This window comes from Neovison vison, chromosome 12 (genome assembly GCF_020171115.1).
Source record: "Neovison vison isolate M4711 chromosome 12, ASM_NN_V1, whole genome shotgun sequence".
Lineage (NCBI taxonomy): Eukaryota > Metazoa > Chordata > Mammalia > Carnivora > Mustelidae > Neogale > Neogale vison.
This window is the reverse complement of record NC_058102.1, coordinates 120,956,872-120,982,318: the sequence shown is the minus strand read 5'-3', so window position 1 is coordinate 120,982,318 and position 25,447 is coordinate 120,956,872. Positions and strand designations below refer to the sequence as shown.

The 25,447-nt window shown below is 39.6% G+C and overlaps 1 protein-coding gene across 2 annotated transcripts in view; it reads right to left on the bottom strand.

The window, feature by feature from the left end:
- The window catches only part of PRPF18 (pre-mRNA processing factor 18), a 54,723-nt gene extending 30,423 nt beyond the window's left edge, over positions 1 to 24,300 (bottom strand). For both annotated transcript variants that reach the window (XM_044226815.1, XM_044226816.1), the window contains exon 1: positions 24,099 to 24,300. In XM_044226815.1, coding sequence (XP_044082750.1) covers positions 24,099 to 24,164 — 66 coding nt within the window. In that variant the 5' untranslated portion in view covers positions 24,165 to 24,300. The remainder of the gene's footprint in view (positions 1 to 24,098) is intronic.
- Between the last annotated feature and the right edge of the window lie 1,147 nt (positions 24,301 to 25,447).

The following is a 25,447-nucleotide window of genomic DNA, read 5'->3' as shown; positions in this document are numbered from 1 at the left end:
TCTTACAGCATCATTTTAACAGACATATCCAATAGCAAAGAGAAGAAACCAACAATATTTTCCAATTGTCCACATTGTTTTGATTTGATTTCCCAATGTTTGGTTTCAAAGATAATTTCTACAAATGAATTCACTATGAACCACATTAAACCAGAAGCTCTATTTTCTCCCAACAGAAACAATTAAACAAAATTTAGGGTTAACTATATCTGACATCTTAACTCCCATTACCCAGACAGCTCCAAAGGTGTGTCCAAGTTCTTCTTGTCACTTGTAATCTTTTTGTATCAATTAATTATATTTGTATTAATCAAGCCATAAAATTGCATTAATTCTTAATCCAGACATAAAATGGTTTGAAAGTATTAACAAAATCGTCTACGGCCATACCACCCTGAACGCGCCCGATCTCGTCTGATCTCGGAAGCTAAGCAGGATCGGGCCTGGTTAGTACTTGGATGGGAGAAAGTATTAACAAAATCACTAAAGCTATTTGTTTTATAGGATTCAATGTTATGAGACAAGCTCTAAATCTGTAGGGGAAAAAAATATTAGTTCTATACTACATACATTAGTCTCTTGTTAAACCTACGGTCCCTAATTTGGATGTTGTTACCATCATCTACAGCTATCCATCTTGGATACTATTCCACTAATGATTTAGCTCAAATAATGCTACTGCCCTACTTTATTAGTAGTATCTGTAACAGTACCTCAGTAATATCTCCACACATGTATTTAGCACCTCAGTGTCCAAGCTCATGACACTGACAATAATCATGGATGCTATAAGATCATGACAACAGAAGTTGATGGTGAACAATCAACAGCTCAGGGCACCACACCTGAAGGCCTGGCATCAGGAAAACATTAAGTGTTTCCTATATTATACACGGAGGAGGTATACAGCACATCTACAAAGTATTCTTGCCAAAAAGCTCCATGTCAATCTAATCATATATTTAAGTCTTTTTAAATTTTTATTTAAATCCAATTTAGTTAACATACAGTGTGTTACTAGTTTCAGGGGTAGAATTCGGTGATTTCTGAGTTGCATATAACACCCAGTGCTCATTATATCAAGAGCCCATCTTAATGCCCATCACTCCTTCCCCCCACTAACCTATCCTTCAGCAACCCTTGGTTTGTTCTCTATAAGCTAAGAGTCTCTTACGGTTTGCCTCCATTTTTATTTTTCCTTCCCGCCCTCTACGTTCATCTGTTTTGTTTCTTAAATTCCACATGAGTGAAATCGTGTGGTATTTGTCTTTCTCAGACTTATTTCACTTAGCATAATACCCACTAGTTCCATCCATGTCACTGCAAATGGCAAGATTTCATTCTTTCTGATGGCTGAGTAATATTCCATTGTGTGTGTGTACACATAAACACACATCACGTCTTTATCCATTCATCTGTTGACGGTAGGTCTCATCTCTAGTTTATTAGAAATGTAGGGAATAGGGAAATAAACTACATGCCATCGAAGCAATAAAAAAAACTGGGACACTTACCAAACTAGCCAGTTTCTCCAACAAGTTAATGGCATAAAAAGGGGGGAAGGGTTTGAAGAAATTGTTCTTGATTAAAAGAAACCAAGAGTCATAGTAAACAAATGCAATGAGTGGATTGACTGCATCGGACTTGAAGAAACCAACTGTAAAAAACATGTATGTACATATTTTCATTCAATTGCAGACACTGGAGTGAGAGGAGTATTTAATGATATTAAGGACCTAACTGTAATTTTGGGGGGTATGATCACATCTTGTTTATAAAGAAACATGTTCTTATTTTCTAGAGTTAAAGTGTCAAGACAAGAATAGAGAGAGGTTCATTATATAATTCTCTTTTTGCATATGTTTAAATTTCTCACAATAAACAGCTTTGTTTTAGTCCATTAACTCAATGAACATTTACCGATTCATCTACCACACGCTAAACACAGCTTTATAGGTATCAAGTTGAAGGTATTCCCTGGAATAAGGAACTGATGGCATCGTCCCAACATCAAAACTACCTGAGAAAGTTGGAAGCAAATAATATTAATCCTAGTTTAGACACGAGAGACCTGAGAGTTAGAAAGGGCAGGGGACATTCTCACAACTTACTGAGTCTCATGAGTAACACGCACAACTAGAACTCTGGTCCTTAAATCCTTTGAACTGATCCAGTATTGCAAGCTACAGTTCTTCACTGCCAACATCTTATCCCAGCATCAGCCATTTCTTTTGACTACATAGCTGTTGTATTTTCATTTAAAGCTTCTTTTTTTCTTTTTTAATCTGAGAGGGAGTGTGGGAGTTGGGGGCAGGGGAGAGATGCACAAGTCAGGGGAGGGGCAGAGAAAGAAGCAGACTCCCACAGAGCAAGACCCCAGGATCATGAACTGAGCCAAAGGCAGATGCTTTACCAACTGAGCCACCCAGGCACCACGTCACATTTCATATAAATAAGCTGACAAACAAACATTGGTATCCTCTCAGAAGGAGCAGCTGTGTAGGAAGAAAGTAAAGGACTCTCCAGGCCAGAGTCTGTGGTCCAGTCTGCAGTAGCATCTTTTACGACCACACCCCAATTCCAATGGAATATACCTAAGAAAATCTTACCCAGAACATTGATACTCAAAATGTTGTTCATGGACCTCTGGGGGGTCCCTAAGACCTTTTCAGAAGTTGTACAAGGTCAGACATATTATCATAATAATACTAAGAGGTTATGTGCCTCCACCCCTTCCCTGCGATCATACTTGCACTGATGGTACAAAAGCAGGGGTGCTGAAACCCACTGGAACCTCAGCACAAATAAAAGTACTGATCTTTATTTATGCCTTAGAGTTCATTGTATTCTTCATCTTTTACTATTTAGTGTGATGAAATTAAACATATAAATCAGTTCTGCTACATAATAAAGTAGGATAGCTGTCTCCTGTTTGGCAGACGTTTTCTCAAAGCTAGACAAAGCAAGCCTGTTACTAAAAGGACAACGATACTATTTCTTGCCTATGATAAAATTCCATCTTTCAAGCAAAAATCAGAATGGTAGCAAACTTGCAGCCATCACTATGAACTTGATGGCTTCCCAATACTTGAAAACTTTTCAGATGAATCAGTGGTTATATTAATGAATGCCATTTTTACATCATCTATTGAAACATATCACCATGTAGAAGATCTATGTAACTCAGCAAACTATGACAGTACAAAGGAAACAAGCTCCAAAATTATGCATAGGCAAAAGATTTATGAGCAGGCTAGATCAGAATAGATCTGGAGCATAATAGATCAATAGACTGTAATATATAAAAAGTTAACTGATGGGGCACCTGGCTGATTCAGCCAGTGGGGAATATGACTCTTGATCAAGGTGTGTCAAGTTTGACACCCAAACTGGGTACAGAGATTACTTAAAAATAAAATCTTTAAAAAAAAAAAAAAAAAAAGTTCATTGGTATCAGCCAAAATCCATACTCTCATCTTTAAAAATTTACCATTTGTGTAGTTTTAGTATAGTATCAAAGAAGAATATCCACAATTATCTGAAAAGGCTATTAAAATACTACCTTTTCCAACTACCCAGCTATGTGAAAATGAAGTTTCCTCATATACTTGAACAAAAACAATATACCGCAACAGGCTGAATGAAGAAACAGGAGACTCCAACTGTCTCCTAACATGACAGGGATTAAAAAGATTTGCAAAGTTGTAAAAAATGTCATTCTTCTTGATAATATCTTTTGTTTTGGAAAATACAGTTTTCATAAGAGCACTATGTTAACACACATGGGTTTACTATAGTATAAAACAGAAGTCAACATGGAATGTAAGTATTTTTAAATTTCCCAGTTTTAATTTTTAATTCTTTATTATTATTATTATTATTATTGAGAGAGTGCATTCATGCATGCGAGTAAGGGGAGTGGGTGAGGGAAGAGAGAAAGAATCTCAGGCACATCCAGCTCCACATCCAGCAAAGAGCCTGACATGACGCTCAATCTCAGTACCCTGGGATCCTGGCCTGAGCCAAAATCAAGAGGCAGGTACTTAACTGAGCCACCCAGATGCCCCTAAATCTCCCAGTTTTGATTTCTAATTGCATAATTATCAATAAATACATCCTATATAAACAAAAGCTCTCTGGAGCCATCAACTAACGATGTAAAGGGGTTCTGAAATCAAGAAGTGAGAACCAAGGTCCTAGTAGAATCCCTTCATTGGCCCTCCCCATGGTGGCACCCGGTGTGCTAAGCATATTAGGAAACCACTTGGGCCTCAATGCTGTCCACTGATCCTGGTGTATTTATCCATTTAGTTTGCTCTCCTATTCTCTACAATGACCAGTAACATTCTCCACTCTCTTGGACCTCTTACCCCTTCATTTTCCTCCTCATTCTCAGCAAATGACTAAGCCACTCTGTTACAGAGAAAAAGGAAGCCACTGAAAGAGAAGTCCTCCCAGTACCAATCTTTATGGGGCTCTGTACCAATACTTTCCTCATTTCAGAACAGAAAAGGAAACCCTCCTCCTGCCTAAGGCCCATCCCTTCCAGGGGCATTCCAGAGCTCAAGATCTCCCCGCTGAGCAGGAAGCCTAATGCATGGGTCAATCCCAGGACCTAGAGATCACGACCAGAATGGAGGCAGACACTTAACCAACTGAGCCACCCAGGCACCTCTGAATGAATGACTAACAATAAAATTTTTAATTACTTAGCTTTTCATTTCGAAATTAGGATGAGAAAAATAAAAATACTTTGCTTTGTACTATGTGACCATTTATTTTATGACAACAAAAGATGTCTGACACAAAAAGTTACCCACCATGTTTAAAATGCCACTCTTTATATGCCTTCTATTTAGAAAAAAACAGCAGTTTGCAAGAGCAACTAAAGCTTCTCTAACCATAAAACTTTATTTTATAAAGTACACTGAAAATATGCTTTGAAATATAAGGTGCTGGGGACACACTTATGAGAGAATTAAAACTACACAGTACGAAAACTTAAATATCAGTGATGCAGTACCGTTAAAGGTAACTCAAGGAGGTTGGATAACTTGCCCAAAGTTATAGAGCTATCCAGGAATGCAGCCACAGTGAGGTTTTACAACTTGTTTATTCACTTTACAAATTTACTTTCCTAACTATATTCAAAATATTTAAACTCAAAGTTTGTTGAACTATGGAACGCATAATAAAGACCTACAAACATGAAAATCTAGGGGCGCCTGGGTGGCTCAGTGGGTTAAGCCGCTGCCTTCGGCTCAGGTCATGATCTTGGGTCCTGGGATCGAGTCCCGCATTGGGCTCTCTGCTCAGCGGGGAGCCTGCTCTTCCCTTCCTCTCTCTCTCTCTGCCTGCCTCTCTGCCTACTTGTGATCTCTCTCTCTCTCTGTCAAATAAATAAATAAATAAATCTTTAAAAAAAAAAAAAAACCATGAAAATCTAAAAGTGGCTGGTAAACATTTTAAGACAGCATATGAATGGATGGTTTTTATTTCTTAGGATTCTCTCCTAAAGCACCCAACATTTCTATCGGCCCTTTCACCCTGGCAGATTTTAAAAAACAATGCACAAAAGATGTATATAAAAGTGCTTCTACTTTTTAAGACAGAACCTAATTCCTACATGCTGCTTCACAAATGTTATTCTTGGACTCTATCCAAGTTGTACTTTCTAGATTATAAAACTGAGATTCATAGGTCCAAAGTACAGAAACCTACCTACCTACCATATCATCTAAAATGTCTGCCTTCACTAATAAAGGAAAAGCAAAATTTAAAACTTTCAAGCATGACTGTCAACATTTCAATAATTTAAAATCAGCCTTCCTGAATCATGTCAAGGTTTTTAGTGCTTATATAAATTAGATACAAACATCACCAGGAACTCTACAAAAACACATTGGAAAGCCAACAAATATACAGCCTGAATATGCAAAGCAAGATACTATATGGGCGCCTGGGTGGTTCAGTCAGTTAAGCATCAGACTCTTGATTTAGGTTCAGGCCAGGATCTCAGGGTCCTGTTATCAAGCCCTACCTGGGGCTTCCTGTTGAACCCGCTTAAGATTCTCTCCATCTGCCCTCCCCAGCTCACATGATCTCTCAGATGCAGTCTTTAAAAAAAAAAAAAAAAAAAAAAAAGACACTATACATGAGATCGCAAACCATGTAGCAGGGTCAACATCTTGCTGAAATACAAAAATAAGTCTTAAAATCCCTAAAGTAATATACCAAATGGGAGGACACACAAACAATCTGAAGAGACACAATGCTATATCACTGGACAGATCATCCAGACGATTAAAAAAATAAGGAAATGATGCCTTAAAACCAGCTGGACATAACACATACATACAGAACATTCCATCCAAAAACAGAAAATTCTTCGAGTGCACATGGAACATTCTCCAGAACAGATCATGCATTAGGCCACAAAGCAAGTCTTAAAAGAAGAATCAAATCACATCAACCATCTTTTCCAACCACAACAGTATGAAACCAGACATCAATTACAGGAAGCAAACTGGAAATATCACAAATATGTGGAGATTCAACAACATGTTACTGAACAAAGGTAGTGTCAATGAAATCAAAGGAGAAATGAAAAAACACCTTCAAACAAATAAAATGGAAGTATAACTTACTAAAATTTATGGGATGCAGCAAAAGCAGTTCTAAGAGGGAAGCTCATATCAATACATGCTTACCTCAGGAAACAAGAAAAATCTCCAACAACCTAACTTCACACCTCAAGGAACTAGGAAAAGAATAAATGAATCCCTAAGTTCACAGAGGGAAGTGAAAAATAAGTGAAATTGAGACTAAAACGCTAAGAGACCAATGAAACTAAGTTTTTTTGAGAAGATAAACATCAACAAATCTTCAGCTACACTTATCAAGTAAAAACAGTGCTCAAATAAAATCATAAATGAAAGACGTTACAATTGATACCACAGAAATACAAAAGATCTTAAACTATCATGAACAATCATATGCCAACAAACTGGACAACCTTGGATAAATTCCTAGAAAACTACAACCTTCAAGACTGAATCATCAAGAAATACAAAATCTGAACAGACTGATTACTAGCAAGGAGACAATCAGAAATCAAAGACCTCTCAAAAAACAAAAGTTCAGGACCAGATGGATTTACTGGTTAAGTCTACTAAACATTCAAAGAATTGACACTAATCCTTCACAAATGCTTTCAAAAAATAGAGGAGGGAACACTTCCAAACTCATCTTATTAGACCAGCATCACCCCAATTCTAAAACCATACAAGGATCCTACAAGGAAAGAAAAATTACTGACCAATATTCCTGATTAATATAGACACAAAAATCCTCAACAAAGTATTAACAAGTCAAATTCAACAATGAATTTGGAGAACCATACACCATAACCAAGTGGGATTTATTCTAAGGATGCAAGGATCATTCAAGGCCCGCAAATCAATGTGATACACCATGTTAACAAAATGGAAGGGAAAAAAAATCTTATCATCTCAATAGATGCAGAAAAAGCATTTGACAAAATTCAACATCCACTTATGATTTAAAAAAAAAAAACTCTCAAAATAGTGTTAGAGAGGGAACATACTAACATAATAAAGGCCAAATAGGACAAGCCCACAGAAAACATCATACTCAATAATGAAAAGTTGAAAGCTTTTCCTCTAAGATCAGAACAAGACAACAGGATCGATTCTCATCACTTTTATTCAACACAGTATTCGAAGTCCTCACCACAGCAAATACTCAAGAAAAATCCAAAATGAAAAGGTAAAACTGTCACTATTTGCAGAAGACATATTATATACAGAAAGCTCTAAAGACTCCATCAAAACACTGTAAGAATAAATAAATTCAGTAAAACTGCAGGATACAAAAATCAACAAACAAATCTGTTGTTTCTTTGCACTAATAAAGTATCAGATACAGAAATTAAGAAAACAATTGCATTTAAAATTGCATCAAAATGAATAAACTACCAAAAAATAAATTTAACCAAGGAGATAAAACAGCTATACACTGAAAACCCTAAGACAGTGATGAAAGAAACTAAAGACACAAATAAATGGAAAGATATTCTGTGCTCGTGGAACGGAAGAATTAGTACAGACTTATGTTGTTTTATTGTGCGCCACAGAGATTAAGCCTTTTACAAAATGAGCATGTGTAGCAACCCTCACTTGAGCAAGTCTATCAGTGCCATTTTTCCAACAGCATTTGTGTACTTTGTGCACTACTTTGTTAATTCCAGCAATACTTCAAACTTTTTCACTTTTATCATTTTATTATTTTTGCTATGGTATCTGATCAGTGATTACAACTCACTAGAAGAAAAGATGATGGTTAGCATATTTTAGCCATATTTGTAAATTATGTTGTATTTTTACAGACACGACGCTACTGCACACTTAATACAGTGTAAACTTAACTTTGATGTGCATTGGGAAACCAAAAAACTCTGACTCACTTTATTGCAATATTTGCTTTACCGCAGTGGTCTGGAATCAAAACTGCAGTATCTCCAAGGTATGCCTGTACTGTGAAAATATCCACACTACTCAAAGCCCTCTACAAATTCAACCCAATCCCTGTCAAAATTACAATAGCACTTATTACAAAAATAGAATGAACAATCCGAAGTTTTTTTTTTTTTTAATAATCTATTTTTAAGATTTATTTATTTATTTATTTGATAGAGAGAAATCACAAGGAGATGGAGAGGCAGGCAGAGAGAGAGAGGGAAGCAGGCTCCCCGCCGAGCAGAAAGTCCGACGCGGGACTCGATCCCAGGACCCCGAGACCACGACCTGAGCCGAAGGCAGTGGCCCAACCCACCGAGCCACCCAGGCGCCCCGAACAATCCGAAGTTTTATATGGAACCATGAAAGACAGCCAAAGTAATTCTGAGAAAGAACAAAGCTGGAGGTACACACTCCCTCATCTCTGACTATAATACGAAGTTAGAGTAATTCAAACAGGTAGCTGCATAAAAACAGATGAATGCAACAAGAGAGCCCAGAGGGATGCCTGGGTGGCTCAGTCAGTTAAAAATCCAACTCTTGATTTCGGCTCACGTCATGATCTCAGGGTCCTGAGAGAAAGCCCCACGTCGGGCTCTGCACTCAACAGTGGATCTGCTGGAGTCTCTCTCCCTCTCCCCTGCCTGCTCGCTCTCTCTCTCAAATAAAGTAGTCTTTAAAAAAAAAAAAAAAAGTCCAGAAATAAACCCATGCCCATATAATCCATTAATTTACAACAAGGGAGCCAAAAATATACAAGGAAAACGTAGCCTCTTCAAAAAATGGAGCTGGATTGCCACATGCAAAAGAACTGAACGACACTACTATCGTAAACCATACATAAAAATTAACGCAAAATTGATTAAATATTTGAATGTTAAGACCCAAAACCATTAAACCAGAGGCAGTTAGCTCTTTGACATCTGTCTTAATAAGGAGTTTTTAGGTCTGACTCCAAAACCAAAGCCATCAAGAAAAAAAATAAGTGAAACTACATGAAACTAGAAAGTTTCTGCTAAGCAAACAAAACCATCAACAAAATGAAAAGGCAATCTACTGAATAAAAGATATTTATAAATCATATACCTGATAGAGGACTAATATCCAAAATAGATACAGAACTCATTCAACTAAAAGCACAAAAATAATCTAATTTAAAAATAAGCAGAAGGACAAACCATAAGTGACTCTTAATCTCACGAAACAAACTGTGGGTTGCTGGGGGGAGGGGGGTTGGGAGAAGGGGGGTAGGGTTATGGACATTGGGGAGGGTATGTGCTTTTGGGTAAATTGGAAGGGGAGGTGAACCATGAGAGACTATGGACTCTGAAAAACAATCTGAGGGGTTTGAAGTGGCGGGGGGGGGTGGGAGGTTGGGGTACCAGGTGGTGGGTATCATGGAGGGCACGGCTTGCATGGAGCACTGGGTGTGGTGAAAAGATAATGAATACTGTTTTTCTGAAAATAAATAAATTGGGAAAAAAATAAATAAAAATAAAAAAATAAAAATAAGCAGAAGGCCTGAATAGACATTTTCCCAAAGAGATGCCAACAGTTGCCCAGTTGCAGAGATGGCCAACAGACACATGAAAGGACGCCAATCAACATCACTAATCAGGGAAACGCAAACCAAAACCAGGAGATAGCACCTCACACCCATCAGAATGCTATTATCAAAAAGACAGAAAAAACAAGCATTGGCAAAGATGCGGAGAAAAGAGAACCCTTGTGCACTCTTGGTGGAAATGTAAACTGGTGGAGCCACTACAGAAAATGATGTGGAGGTTCCTCAAAAAAAAAAACTTAAAAACAGAAGCACCATATTGTTCAGCAACTGCACTTCAGGGTATTTATCCAAAGAAAAGGAAAACGCTAATTTGAAAAGATGTCTGCACCCTCGTGTTCATCGCAGCATTATTTTTAATAGCCAAGACATGGAAACAACTTGTCCATCACTGAACGAATGGATTAAAAAATTTAAAAATCTCTTTCCTTCTCTCTCTCTCTCTCTCTCTCACACACACACACACACACACACACACACATACATACAATGGAGTATTACTCAGCCATAAAAAATGAAATCTTGCCATTTACAGCAACATGGACAGACCCTGAGGGCATTACTCTAAGTGAAGTCTGAAGTGAGAAAGACAATGTATGATCTCACTTACACAAGGAATTTTAACAACAACAAACCAAGCTCCTAAAAACACAGGTTAGTGGGTGCCAGAGGCAGGAGTTGGATTGGGGGAATGGGTGATGATCAGAAGGTACAAACTTTCAGGTATAAAATAATTACTGACAGAGATGCAGTGTATAGCACAGTGACTACTGTTACACATTTGAAAACTGAAAAATGAAAATTGAGGAGAGTAAACCTTAAGTCCTCACCAAAGGAAAAAAAGACAAATGCTTTTCAAAATGAAAGAGCTATTAAGTGCCACTGAATCCTGTTGGCTGTGTTTTTATCTCTGATATCATCCAAAGGAGAAAACTACATGAAAATTTACTTTTCACAAATAAAATCTATTTTGTAATTACATATGCTATAAAACATATACAATTATATAAAACTGTATGCAAAAATCTTACAAAAACCCTTAAAGAAAATAAAGTTAAACATAATTACTATATGACCCAACCATCTCACTCCTTGGCGTTTAGTCAAGGGAAATGAAAGCACATATCCATATAAAAACCTGTCCACGAATGTTCAAAGCAGGTCTATTGTAACAGCCAAAAACTGTAAACAACCTAAATGCCTTTCAATAGTTTAATTAACAAATTGGGGTTTCCCCATGTAAGGGTGGAATATTGTTCAGTAACAAAAATAATGAAATACTGATATATATAAGCATATGAATCAACTTCATGATTATTAGGCTGAATGAAAGGAGGCCGACAAGATAGAAAACATACTCAACAGGGGCGCATGGGTGGCTCAGTGGGTTAAGCCTCTGCCTTTGGCTCAGGTCATGATCTCAGGGTTCTTAGGATCAAGTCCCCCATTGGCCTCTCTGCTTGGCAGGGAGCCTGCTTCTTCCTCTCTCTCTCTCTCTGCCTCTCTGCCTACTTGTAATCTCTGTCAAATAAATAAAATCTTAAAAAAAAACCATACTCAATAATTTCTTTCTCAGATAACTCTAGAAAATGCTAACTAATTGAAAGTAAAAGCAGATCAATGGTTGCCTGTGGAGGAACAAGTGTTGGGAGCAGGGAGGGGCAGGAAAGTGGGATTACAAAAGGGCAAAAGGAAACTCTGGGGTGCGATGGACATGTTCATGCTCTTCACTGTGGTGAAAGTTTCACAGGTAAACACTTACGTCGAATGCACCTGACTGTACATTTTAACTATGTGTAGTATACTGTATGTCAATCACAATCACACCTCAACAAAGTTGCTTAAAAATAAAATATCACAGCAAGAGAATAAAAAGGAAGAGAAAGGAGAAGAGAAGGAAGGAAGGAAAGAGAAGGAAGGAAGGAGAATTAGTAGTGGTGGTGGTATGGACCTCGCCTGACCTTGAGACTCACCATAATGTGACAGGAATCAAAAGACAGTGTGGCATTGGCATAAAGATCAACAAAGAGCTTATGAGAATAGAAGTGAGCACCCAGAATGGAGCCACACTTAAACAATTATTCGATTTTTCAAGACACCAAAACCATCCAAAGGGAAAATTATTTTCAGTAAATGGTGCTGGAACCACGAGATACCCACATGGAATGCAATAAACCATACCACTATCTCATATCATACCAAAAAACTGATTCAAAACTGTTTAGAATTCTGTTTATTAAATAAAAACAAAAAGCTTTTAGAATGTGAGAGAATACCTTAATCTCCTGAATTAACGCCTAGGAATAGAGGGACTGGATCGTATACAGTAGGGGTATATTTAGCTTTTAAGAACGGCCAAATTTTTTCCAGCTAGTTGTGCTCTCATACTCCCAGACAGGACACACAGAATAACCATTACAAGTTGGTAAAATGGACTTATCAAAATTCAAAGCTTTTGCTCTTCAAAAAACATAATTGAGAAAATGAATAGAGGGGTGCTTGGGTGGCTCAGTCAGTTAAGCATCAGACTCTTGATATTGGCTCAGGTCACGATCTCAGGGTGGTGAGATCAAGCCCCGTGCCAGGCTCCCCACTTAGTGGAGTCTGCTTCTCTCCCTCTCCCTTTCCCTGCCTCTCCCTTCCTTCTTAAATAAATAAATCCTTAAGAAAAGGAAAGGAAAGGGAGGGGAGGGGAAAAGGAAAGGGAAAAGCAGAGGGGGGAGGATGAAGGGGGGAGGGAAAGAGAAGAGAAATGAAATGAAAGGAATGGAATAGAAGACCCATAGTCCGGAAGAAAATGTTCACAAAACATCTCTGAGGTATCTAAAGCCTGGCATCAATAATTAATGAAGAATTCCTTCAACACAAGAAGGGAAAAAACCCAATCCAATTAAAAAATATGCAAGCAATTTTAACACTTTACAAAAGAGCTAAACACACACACACACACACACACAGAGCACTTATCATCATTATCAGGCAGATGCAAAATTAAAACCAAAATGCAGTATTGCGGAGGGGAGGAGTCAAGATGGCGGAGAAGTAGCAGGCTGAGACTACTTCAGCTAGCAGGAGATCAGCTAGAGAGCTTATCTAAAGAGTGCAAACACCTGCAAATCCATCGGCAGATCGAAGAGAAGAAGAACAACAATTCTAGAAACAGAAAAACAATCACTTTCTGAAAGGTAGGACTGGAGGAGAAGTGAATCCAAAGTGACGAGAAGATAGACCCCGGGGGGAGGGGGCGGCTCCCAGCAAGGGGCGGAGCAACAGAGCACAAAATCGGGACTTTTAAAAGTCTGTTCCGCTGAGGGACATCGCTCCAGAGGCTAAACCCGGGCGAAGCCCACGCGGGGTCGGCGTGGCCTCAGGTCTTTCAGGGTCACAGAAGGATCGGGGGTGTCTGAGTGTCGCAGAGCCTGCAGATATTGGAACGGGAAAGCCGGCTACAGAGACAGAGCCGACAGTAAGCTCGCAGCTCGGTGTTGCCTTGAACCGGTCGCAGGCTCGGTGAGCTCGGAGCGCGGCCGGAGGTCAGGCAGACGGGAGTTACTAGGAGCTGTTCGCTGAGGGCGCACTGGGGAGCGGGCCCTGGGCTTTCGGCTCCTCCAGGCCGGAGATCAGGAGGCCGCCATTTGTATTCCCGTCCTCCAGAACTCTACGGAAAGCGCTCAGGGAACAAAAGCTCCTGAAAGCAAACCCGAGCGGATCACTCAGCCCGGCCCCTGGTAAGGGCGGTGCAATTCCGCCTGGGGCAAAGACACTTGAGAATCACTACACCAGGGCCTCCCCCAGAAGATCAACAAGAAATCCAGCCAAGACCAAGTTCACCTACCAAGGAGTGCAGTTTCAATACCAAGGAGAGCAGCAGAATTCCAGAGGAGGAGAAAACAAACCACGGAACTCATGGCTTTCTCCCTGTGATTTTTAAGTCTTGCAGTTAATTTAATTTTTTTCTTTTTCATTTTTTTTTCTCTTCTTCTGCTAAAATTTTTTTTAACTTTTACCCTTTTCTTTTTTAACGTTTTTTAACTAGTTTATCTAATATATATATATTTTTTCTTTTTTATACTTTTCTTTATTCGTTTTTTTTTTTAATTCTTTTTTTTTTCTTTTTTTCGTTCTTTCTTTTTGAACCTCTTTTTATCCCCAAATCAGAAGAGATCCCAATCAGAAGAGATTGGGAGATCCCAATCAGAGGAGATCCCAATCAGAGGAGATCCCTCACCCCCTCACGATTTGGGATCTCTTCTGATTTGGTTAAAGCATATTTTCCTGGGATTGTTGCCACCCTTTTAGTATTTTACTTGCTCCTTCATATACTCTTATCTGGACAAAATGACAAGGCGGAAAAATTCACAACAAAAAAAAGAACAAGAAGCAGTACCGAAGGTTAGGGACCTAATCAATACAGACATTGGTAATATGTCAGATCTAGAGTTCAAAATGACAATTCTCAAGGTTCTAGCCGGGCTTGAAAAAGGCATGGAAGATATTAGAGAAACCCTCTCCAGAGATATAAAAGCCCTTTCTGGAGAAATAAAAGAACTAAAATCTAACCAAGTTGAAATCAAAAAAGCTATTAATGAGGTTCAATCAAAAATGGAGGCTCTCACTGCTAGGATAAATGAGGCAGAAGAAAGAATTAGCGATATAGAAGACCAAATGACAGAGAATAAAGAAGCTGAGCAAAAGAGGGATAAACAGCTACTGGACCATGAGGGGAGAATTCGAGAGATAAGGGACACCATAAGACGAAACAACATTAGAATAATTGGGATTCCAGAAGAAGAAGAAAGAGAGAGGGGAACAGAAGGTATACTGGAGAGAATTATTGGGGAGAATTTCCCCAATATGGCAAAGGGAACGAGCATCAAAATTCAGGAGGTTCAGAGAACGCCCCTCATAATCAATAAGAATAGGCCCACACCCTGTCACCTAATAGTAAAATTTACAAGCCTTAGTGACAAAGAGAAAATCCTGAAAGCAGCCCGGGAAAAGAAGTCTGTAACATACAATGGTAAAAGTATTAGATTGGCAGCTGACTTATCCACAGAGACCTGGCAGGCCAGAAAGAGCTGGCATGATATTTTCAGAGCACTAAACGAGAAAAACATGCAGCCAAGAATACTATATCCAGCTAGGCTATCATTGAAAATAGAAGGAGAGATTAAAAGCTTCCAGGACAAACAAAAACTGAAAGAATTTGCAAACACCAAACCAGCTCTACAGGAAATACTGAAAGGGGTCCTCTAAGCAAAGAGAGAGCCTACAAGTGGTAGATCAGAAAGGAACAGAGACAATATACAGTAACAGTCACCTTACAGGCAATACAATGGCACTAAAATCATATCTCTCAAGTTACCCTGAATATTAATGGGCTAAATGCCCCAATCAAAAGACACAGGGTATCAGAATGGATAAAAAAAACAAAACCCATCTATATGTTGCCTCCAAGAAACTCATTTTAAGCCCGAAGACACCTCCAGATTTAAAGTGAGGGGGTGGAAAAGAATTTACCATGCTAATGGACATCAGAAAAAAGCAGGAGTGGCAATCCTTATATCAGATCAATTAGATTTTAAGCCAAAGACTATAATAAGAGATGAGGAAGGACACTATATCATACTCAAAGGGTCTGTCCAACAAGAAGATCTAACAATTTTAAATATCTATGCCCCCAATGTGGGAGCAGCCAACTATATAAACCAATTAAAAACAAAATCAAAGAAACACATCAACAATAATACAATAATAGTAGGGGACTTTAACACTCCCCTCACTGAAATGGACAGATCATCCAAGCAAAAGATCAACAGGGAAATAAAGGCCTTAAATGATACACTGGATGAGATGGACATCACAGATATATTCAGAACATTTCATCCCAAAGCAACAGAATACACATTCTTCTCTAGTGCACATGGAACATTCTCCAGAATAGATCACATCCTCGGTCCTAAATCAGGACTCAACCGATATCAAAAGATTGGGATCATTCCCTGCATATTTTCAGACCACAATGCTCTGAAGCTAGAACTCAACCACAAAAGGAAGTTTGGAAAGAACCCAAAAACATGGAGACTAAACAGCATCCTCCTAAAGAATGAATGGGTCAACCGGGAAATTAAAGAAGAATTGAAAAAAATTATGGAAACAAATGATAATGAAAATACAACAGTTCAAAATCTGTGGGACACAACAAAGGCAGTCCTGAGAGGAAAATATATAGCGGTACAAGCTTTTCTCAAGAAACAAGAAAGGTCTCAGGTACACAACCTAACCCTACACCTAAAGGAGCTGGAGAAAGAACAAGAAAGAAACCCTAAGCCCAGCAGGAGAAGAGAAATCATAAAGATCAGAGCAGAAATCAAATGAAATAGAAACCAAAAAAACAATAGAACAAATAAATGAAACTAGGAGCTGGTTCTTTGAAAGAATTAATAAAATTGATAAACCCCTGGCCAGACTTATCAAAAAGAAAAGAGAAAAGACCCAAATAAATAAAATCATGAATGAAAGAGGAGAGATCACAACTAACACCAAAGAAATACAAACTATTATAAGAACATACTATGAGCAACTCTACGCCAACAAATTTGACAATCTGGAAGAAATGGATACATACTTAGAAACATATAAACTACCAAAATTGAACCAGGAAGAAATAGAAAGCCTAAACAGACCCATAACCAGTAAGGAGATTGAAACAGTCATTAAAAATCTCCAAACAAAAGCCCAGGGCCAGACGGCTTCCCGGGGGGATTCTACCAAACATTTAAAGAAGAACTAATTCCTATTCTCCTGAAACTGTTCCAAAAAATAGAAATGGAAGGAAAACTTCCAAACTCATTTTATGAGGCCAGCATCACCTTGATCCCAAAACCAGACAAAGATCCCATCAAAAAAGAGAGCTATAGACCAATATCCTTGATGAACACAGATGCAAAAATTCTCACCAAAATACTAGCCAATAGGATTCAACAGTACATTAAAAGGATTATTCACCACGACCAAGTGGGATTTATCCCAGGGCTGCAAGGTTGGTTCAACATCCGCAAATCAGTCAATGTGATACAACACATCAATAAAAGAAAGAACAAGAACCATATGATACTCTCAATAGATGCTGAAAAAGCATTTGACAAAGTACAGCATCCCTTCCTGATCAAAACTCTTCAAAGTGTAGGGATAGAGGGCACATACCTCAATATCATCAAAGCCATCTGCGAAAAACCCACCGCAAGTATCATTCTCAATGGAGAAAAACTGAAAGCTTTTCCACTAAGGTCAGGAACACGGCAGGGATGTCCATTATCACCACTGCTATTCAACATAGTACTAGAAGTCCTAGCCTCAGCAATCAGACAACAAAAGCAAATTAAAGGCATCCAAATCGGCAAAGAAGTAGTCAAATTATCACTCTTCGCAGATGATATGATACTCTATGTGGAAAACCCAAAAGACTCCACTCCAAAACTGCTAGAACTTGTACAGGAATTCAGTAAAGTGTCAGGATATAAGATCAATGCACAAAAATCAGTTGCATTTCTCTACACCAACAACAAGACAGAAGAAAGAGAAATTAAGGAGTCAATCCCATTTACAATTGCACCCCAAACCATAAGATACCTAGGAATAAACCTAACCAAAGAGGCTAAGAATCTATACTCAGAAAACTATAAAGTACTCATGAAAGAAATTGAGGAAGACACAAAGAAATGGAAAAATGTTCCATGCTCCTGGATTGGAAGAATAAATACTGTGAAAATGTCTATGCTACCTAAAGCAATCTACACATTTAATGCAATTCCTATCAAAGTACCATCCATCTTTTTCAAAGAAATGGAACAAATAATTTTAAAATTTATATGGAACCAGAAAAGACCTCGAATAGCCAAAGGGATATTGAAAAAGAAAGCCAAAGTTGGTGGAATCACAATTCCGGACTTCAAGCTCTATTACAAAGCTGTCATCATCAAAACAGCATGGTACTGGCACAAAAACAGACACATAGATCAATGGAACAGAACAGAGAGCCCAGAAATAGACCCTCAACTCTATGGTCAACTAATCTTTGACAAAGCAGGAAAGAATGTCCAATGGAAAAAAGACAGCCTCTTTAATAAATGGTGCTGGGAAAATTGGACAGCCACGTGCAGAAAAATGAAATTGGACCATTTCCTTACACCACACACAAAAATAGACTCAAAATGGATTAAGGACCTCTATGTGAGAAAGGAATCCATCAAAATCCTTGAGGAGAACACAGGCAGCAACCTTTTCGACCTCAGCCACAGCAACATCTTCCTAGGAACATCGCCAAAGGCAAGGGAAGCAAGGGCAAAAATGAACTATTGGGATTTCATCAAGATCAAAAGCTTTTGCACAGCAAAGGAAACAGTTAACAAAATCAAAAGACAACAGAATGGGAGAAGATATTTGCAAACGACATATCAGATAAAGGACTAGTGTCCAAAATCTATAAAGAACTTAACAAACTCAACACCCAAAGAACAAATAATCCAATCAAGAAATGGGCAGAGGACATGAACAGACGTTTCTGCAAAGAAGACATCCAGATGGCCAAGAGACACAGGAAAAAGTGCTCCATATCACTCGGCATCAGGGAAATACAAATCAAAACCACAATGAGATATCACCTCACACCAGTCAGAATGGCTAAAATCAACAAGTCAGGAAATGACAGATGCTGGCGAGGATGCGGAGAAAGGGGAACCCTCCTACACTGTTGGTGGGAATGCAAGCTGGTGCAACCACTCTGGAAAACAGCATGGAGGTTCCTCAAAATGTTGAAAATAGAACTGCCCTATGACCCAGCAATTGCACTACTGGGTATTTACCCTAAAGATACAAACGTAGTGATCCAAAGGGGCACGTGCACCCGAATGTTTATAGCAGCAATGTCCACAATAGCCAAACTATGGAAAGAACCTAGATGTCCATCAACAGATGAATGGATCAAGAAGATGTGGTATATATACACAATGGAATACTATGCAGCCATCAAAAGAAACGAAATCTTGCCATTTGCGACAACATGGATGGAACTAGAGCGTATCATGCTTAGCAAAATTAGTCAAGCAGAGAAAGACAACTATCATATGATCTCCCTGATATGAGGAAGTGGTGATGCAACATGGGGGCTTAAGTGGATAGGAGAAGAATCCATGAAACAAGATGGGATAGGGAGGGAGACAAACCATAAGTGACTCTTAATCTCACGAAACAAACTGTGGGTTGCTGGGGGGAGGGGGGTTGGGAGAAGAGGGGTAGGGTTATGGACATTGGGGAGGGTATGTGCTTTTGGGTAAATTGGAAGGGGAGGCGAACCATGAGAGACTATGGACTCTGAAAAACAATCTGAGTGGTTTGAAGTGGCGGGGGGGGGGGGGGGGGAGGTTGGGGGTACCAGGTGGTGGGTATTATGGAGGGCACGGCTTGCATGGAGCACTGGGTGTGGTGAAAAAATAATGAATACTGTTTTTCTGAAAATAAATAAATTGGAAAAAAAAAAAACAGTATCGCTACACATCCTCCAAATGGCTGAAGTTAAAAAGACTGACAACACAAACTGTTCGCGGGAATGGAGGACCTCTGAACCCTCCTTGCTGGTAGATGTGTAACATGGTCCAAACACATTAGAAAAACATGTGGTGGCTTTTTATAAGAAACATATATGTACTCTGTGACCTAGCAATTCCAATCCCTCAGATAAATGAAAACAGCAGACTTATACAGCACTTTCCACAGCAGCTTCCATCTTCAGAGCCAAACCCTGGAAACAGCCCAGGAGCCCAACATCAGAAGAACGGATTCCCAAACCAGATCTATTCATGCAGTGAAATACTACTCAGCAAAAAAAGGAACTGATCTGTCCAACATGGAGAAAACTCAAATCATTATGATGAAACACAGTGGAACACAGAAGACTGCACAGTACGATTGCAGTCCTGTGAGGTTCTGGGCAGGCAAAACTAACTACTGGTGCAAAGAAATACGAATAGTGGCGGCTTCTGGGGGTAGTAGGCAAAGGGAATGACTGGAAGATGGAGTGAGGTAATACTCTTTATTTTGATACAGATGGGATTACACAGGCATATGCATTTGTCAAAATTCACTGATCTGTGTATTTCTTAATATATAAAATATTTTAAATTTCAAAATTTAAAATTTATTTAATGTGTAAAATGGTGCATACACATAAAAAGAAGTGTTTATTTAAAACACTGAACTCTTGTTCATGATATGCACACCAAACTGTTTAGGGGTAAAGTGTGCCAATGTCTATAACCTAACTTGAAATATATTAAGGTCGTTAAATTGCTTTCATTACCCCATCTGCAGCTGAGTAACACCGGTCCATAGAGCTCCTGAAGAGCTCCCTTATCTTTGGTCATTTCAAGTGGTGTCCTGGCTTTTTATTGTTAACCTGTGAGAGTTACAATACTTACCTTGTCAGTGCCCCTTCATCAAACTGTGGAGAAGCTACAATAGCCTATCACCATCCTAAAAAGTTCTGACTGCTGTAACCGCTCTGAAGTAGTTTCTGCACTGTTACATGAAGTGATAAGACAGACGGACAGGTACACGATACAAGACCAGTGCTCTTACCCCTGAGCTATGGAGCCTTCCTTTTGGACAGGTACATGATAACGCAAATAGAGCAAAATATTAATGCAGGTTTAACTACAGAATCTAGATAGTACGCATGTGAGTTTCTAACTGTACAATTTTTTAATTTTTTAAGATTTTATTTATTTGAGAGAGAGAGGGAGAGAGAGAGGTCACAAGCAGTGGGAAGGGGCAAAGGAGAGGGAGAAGAAGACACTCTGTTGAGCAGGGAGCTCGACCCACAGCTAGGTCCCAGAACCCCGAGGTCATGGCCTGAGCTTCCAACAGACGCTTAACTGATCCCAGAACCCCGAGGTCATGGCCTGAGCTTCCGACAGACGCTTAACTGATCCCAGAACCCCGAGGTCATGGCCTGAGTTTCAGACAGACGCTTAACCGATTGGGCCACCCAGGCACCCCTCTAATTGTACAATTTTGAGTTTTCTGCACAACTAAAAATTTTTACAGTAAAATGTTGAAGAAAAAAAAATCTACTCCTCAGATGTCAAAATCGCTATCAACAGGACAACAAAGCCCCCATCACACTGGTTTTTTTTGGCTACACTAGGAAGAAAAAAACACTTTCAAAGGCTACTCACTGACCATGAAGGAGCTGAAGAAAACTACAAAAGACTATTACCAAAAAAAAAAAAAAAAAAAAAAAAAGGATGACTAAGAGTAAGGGCAAGTTCAAAGAACTGAAAAAATGAGAAAAGGTCCAAAATAGCCAGAACAACTGTGGTGCTAGGGCAAAGATTTTCACCGGCATAGAAATTAATAACTCTTGACATTTTTAAGTCCAAGATCCTTTTAGTATTATCATAAAGGAGGACAGGTGGAGGAGCACTTGTAGAAAGAAGACTGGTCAAGAGTGTCAAGTGTTGTCGAGGTCAGCTGGAAAGCATGGAGGTCACTGGGTCCCTGATTAGAACGGATTCAGTACTGTTGTGGGGGCAGCAACCTTTGTGCATCATGTTAAGGAGTGTGCAGAAATTAGAACTTATTTTAGGAAGCCTGATTGTTGGGCACCTGGGTGGCTCAGTGGGTTAAGCCTCTGCCTTCGGCTCAGGTCATGATCTCAGGGTCCTGGGATAGAGTCCTGCATCAGGCTCTCTGCTCAGGAGGGAGCCCCATTCCCCCTCTCTCTCTGCCTGCCTCTCTGCCTACTTGTGATCTCTGTGTGTCAAATAAATAAATAAAATCTTAAAAAAACAAACAAACAAACAAACAAAAAAAACACCTTGTTAAAGACGACAGAGATATCCAGTATGTTCCAGGGCTGGTGGGGGTAAACCAATAGACAGAAGGCAAAGGAAGAAATGAGATACGTGACATTTCAGATTCTTGGTGGTGCTAGGATGAGCTCGGATCCAGTGCGCAGGTGGAAAGTTTGACCCAACCTTTAACTGATACCTCATCCTGTTTTAACAGGAAAAAAAGGTGAGAAGTATCATGCCTGTTGGCTTCCCTATTTTCTGTGGAACTGAATGCACACTCCTTAAAGGATCGAGCATGATTTTTTTTAATCTTCTGTGGCACAGTGTAACATATATAGAAATATACAAAACATTCAATAAATACTGGGGGAAAAAACAAAGCTAAAAATTCTACCCAAAACCCATCCTCATCACTACAACAAAAACTGCTACTTATGCTCTATTGTTCCCTAAGCACATGCATTTTCCACATAATGATGCTCTGTGTTAGCCCCAAAGCACTGGTATGAGAGCAGCGCAGAGACTACACTTAACTGAGTAGTTACACCAGGCCGACAATTTAGGACAGGTGACAGGAGGCTGTTACAGGAGCTTCTCCAATTTAACAATGAGGCACTCGCAATAACTACTCACTATTTCAACTCTCGGACTAACAATAAAAAGCTGCGACATCACTTGAAATGACCAAGTTGAGGCAGCTCTTCCAGAAGAACAAGGTAACACAGGTGTTTTCCAGCTACAAATAAGGTAATGAAAACAATTCAGCCGTTCCCCAACCAGCATTTTTAAATCAAACAGAAGAGATTAAAACATATGACTGAATTACATGTAGTTAAGGTAACTGTTTCATGAAATTTTTTCCACATATATATCAGAGCAAAATATAAAAATTTCTTAAAGTGACTGTAGCCAGTGAAAAATTTGAAAAATACTTATGGACACTTCAACGCAAAAAGGATTATAAATCATCAATTCTATATAAAATTATATAGTTGCATATAAAAAAATGAAATTTGCCATTTGGGACAATACAGATGGAGCTAGAGGTCATTTCCTTACGTGAAGTAAATCAGAAAAAGAAATACTATTCTATATATGATATAAAATCATTCTATATATGATATCACTTATATATAGAATCTAAAGAAAAAAAAACTTAAAAATACAGAGAAAAGGTGATGGGGTGGGGCTCTAGCAAAACAGGTGAGCAGGACTAAAAGATACAAACTTTCCATTATAAAATTAAGTCACGGCTGATGAAAAGTACAGCACTGGGAATACACTCAATAACATTTTAATACCTTTGTTGGTGACATATTAAACTGCAATGTGGTCAGCATTTCGTAATGTCTGTAATTGTCAACCACTATGTTAAGCACCCGCAACTAATACAGTTTTGTACCTCATCTAAACTTCAATAAGAAAAACTTCTCAGCTTTAACTTCTAATGCGGCAAATATCTATAAATACCCCAACCAAAGCCCTTTGTGATCCTAATTTGTAATAGTGTAAAGGGCTCCGGAGGCCTAAGGCTTTGAAAACCCCTGGTCTGTTATTGTTATGCAACAAAGTCATGAACATCTAGTTAAGGAAGTTCCTAAATCACGCAATTCTCTCCTTTCTCCTTTTACTCCACTGTTTGTCCACAATACTTTTGGCCGTCCTATCAAGCGAAGGGCTGGCCAAAAGACTTGTGTTATGTGCTGGAGGGATGTAATAAGAACTCGGGTTTCAAAAGTAGGACGGAGTCCTAGATTTTAAATAATTCTGGCCCTGCCCTTATTCTCGTTTCAGCCGGGCACAAACCCTCGGTAAAACCACAGACGTGAACCACCAGAACCGCGGCACGTTCGCAGAACACAGACATATGGGAGTGGGTGTAAAGGATAAACAGAGAAACTTCGAGGGAAAGAGGGCAGCCGGGGGGAAATCTGCCAAAATTTGGGCGTTTGCTGCGATTCCCAGTCTCCCTCAGACTCCCAAGGTAGGTGTCAAAGGGTGGGTCTAAAGGGGCCGCTCCGGGTCGCCGCGGAGCTCCCACCAAGCCTCATCTCCGCCCAGACCCCTTCACCCCACCTCACTCCCTGCGTCCCCCACCCACACGTCTTCCAACGCCAAAGCCCCACGACAGCCAAGGAGTCTCACCACCAACAGGTTCCTGTCCTCCACCAGCTGCCGCTTCCGGAGGATCTCCGATTTCAGAACGTCCATCTCGTTGCCCGGGTTTACGCCCGAGCTTCCCTCTCCGACTCCTCCAACCAAGCCTCACCCACCAAGGCGCAGCGAGCCCACCACAAACAAGTCCAGGTACCCGACAACGACTGATAATAACCGCTTCCGGCGGAAGCCGAAGTGAGTGAGAGGAGGGGAGGGAGTGCTCCAGGGCCCCTGTTGTTGAGGAAGCCTCTACACACTTGCGCCCCCTGGTGGCGCCCTCCGAAAGTGCGCCTGTCGTTGATGTTAGGAGAGCTAACAATTCAAAGTAGGCTTGAAACAGGAGTCTTCTTGAAGCCGGTGGAGGTCGACATGCTGTATTTTTAATGAGAAGTTATTGCATCTGCTTGTATCTGCTAGTTCAGAAGGAAAAGTCTCCTCATAGAACACTTCAATTGTATTAATTAGGGCCAGATCCTCACTCATTAAACAGGTTTAAACCAGAGTTCTTGAAGTTACCTGCTTGTCAAAATGAATGCACTAAAGTGGGAAAACCGTGAACAATACTATTAACTCAGTAAAGAATAAAGGGGCAGTGTTCGTTGCCAGCCCATTAAATTCCCTGTAAAGTTAAGCAACTACGTCCATTTAAGTCACTTCAGAAGTAAATGTCTCTCATTTCTCGGTTCTAAAGGGCTTACATATCTTGGTCCTAATTGAACTTTTACCCGAGGCTGAGATAATCTTTATGGTCATGTGTTCAGCAATCAAGATTTTCAGTGATGATTGGAGATGTAATCAGAAAGTGTGTGTGTGTGTGTGTGTGTGTGTTTGTCAGTTCAACCCAAGAAAAATTAAATTGTGGAGAAAAACTATATTTAAGATTTCAATTTTTATTTTTTTTTAAGATTTTATTTAGTCATTTGACAGAAAGAGATAGATCACAAGCAGGCAGAGAAACAGGCAGAGAGGGAGGGGGAAGCAGGCTCCCAGCTGAGCAGAGAGCCCAGGGGCTTGATCCCACGACCCTGAGATCATGACCAAAGCTAAAGGCAGAGGCCTAAACCACTGAGCCACCCAGGCACCCCTAAGATTTTAATTTTTAAAATGACCTTAAGGGACGCCTGGGTGGCTCAGTGGGTTAAAGCCTCTGCCTTCGGCTCAGGTCATGATCCCAGAGTCCTCAGATCAAGCTGCACATCAGGCTCTCTGCTCCGCGGGGAGCCTGCTTCCTCCTCTCTGCCTGCCTCTCTGCCTACTTGTGATCTCTGGCTGCCAAATAAATAGAAATCTTTATAGGGAAAAAAAAAATCTGAAGAACTGTTTACAAAGCATTTGTC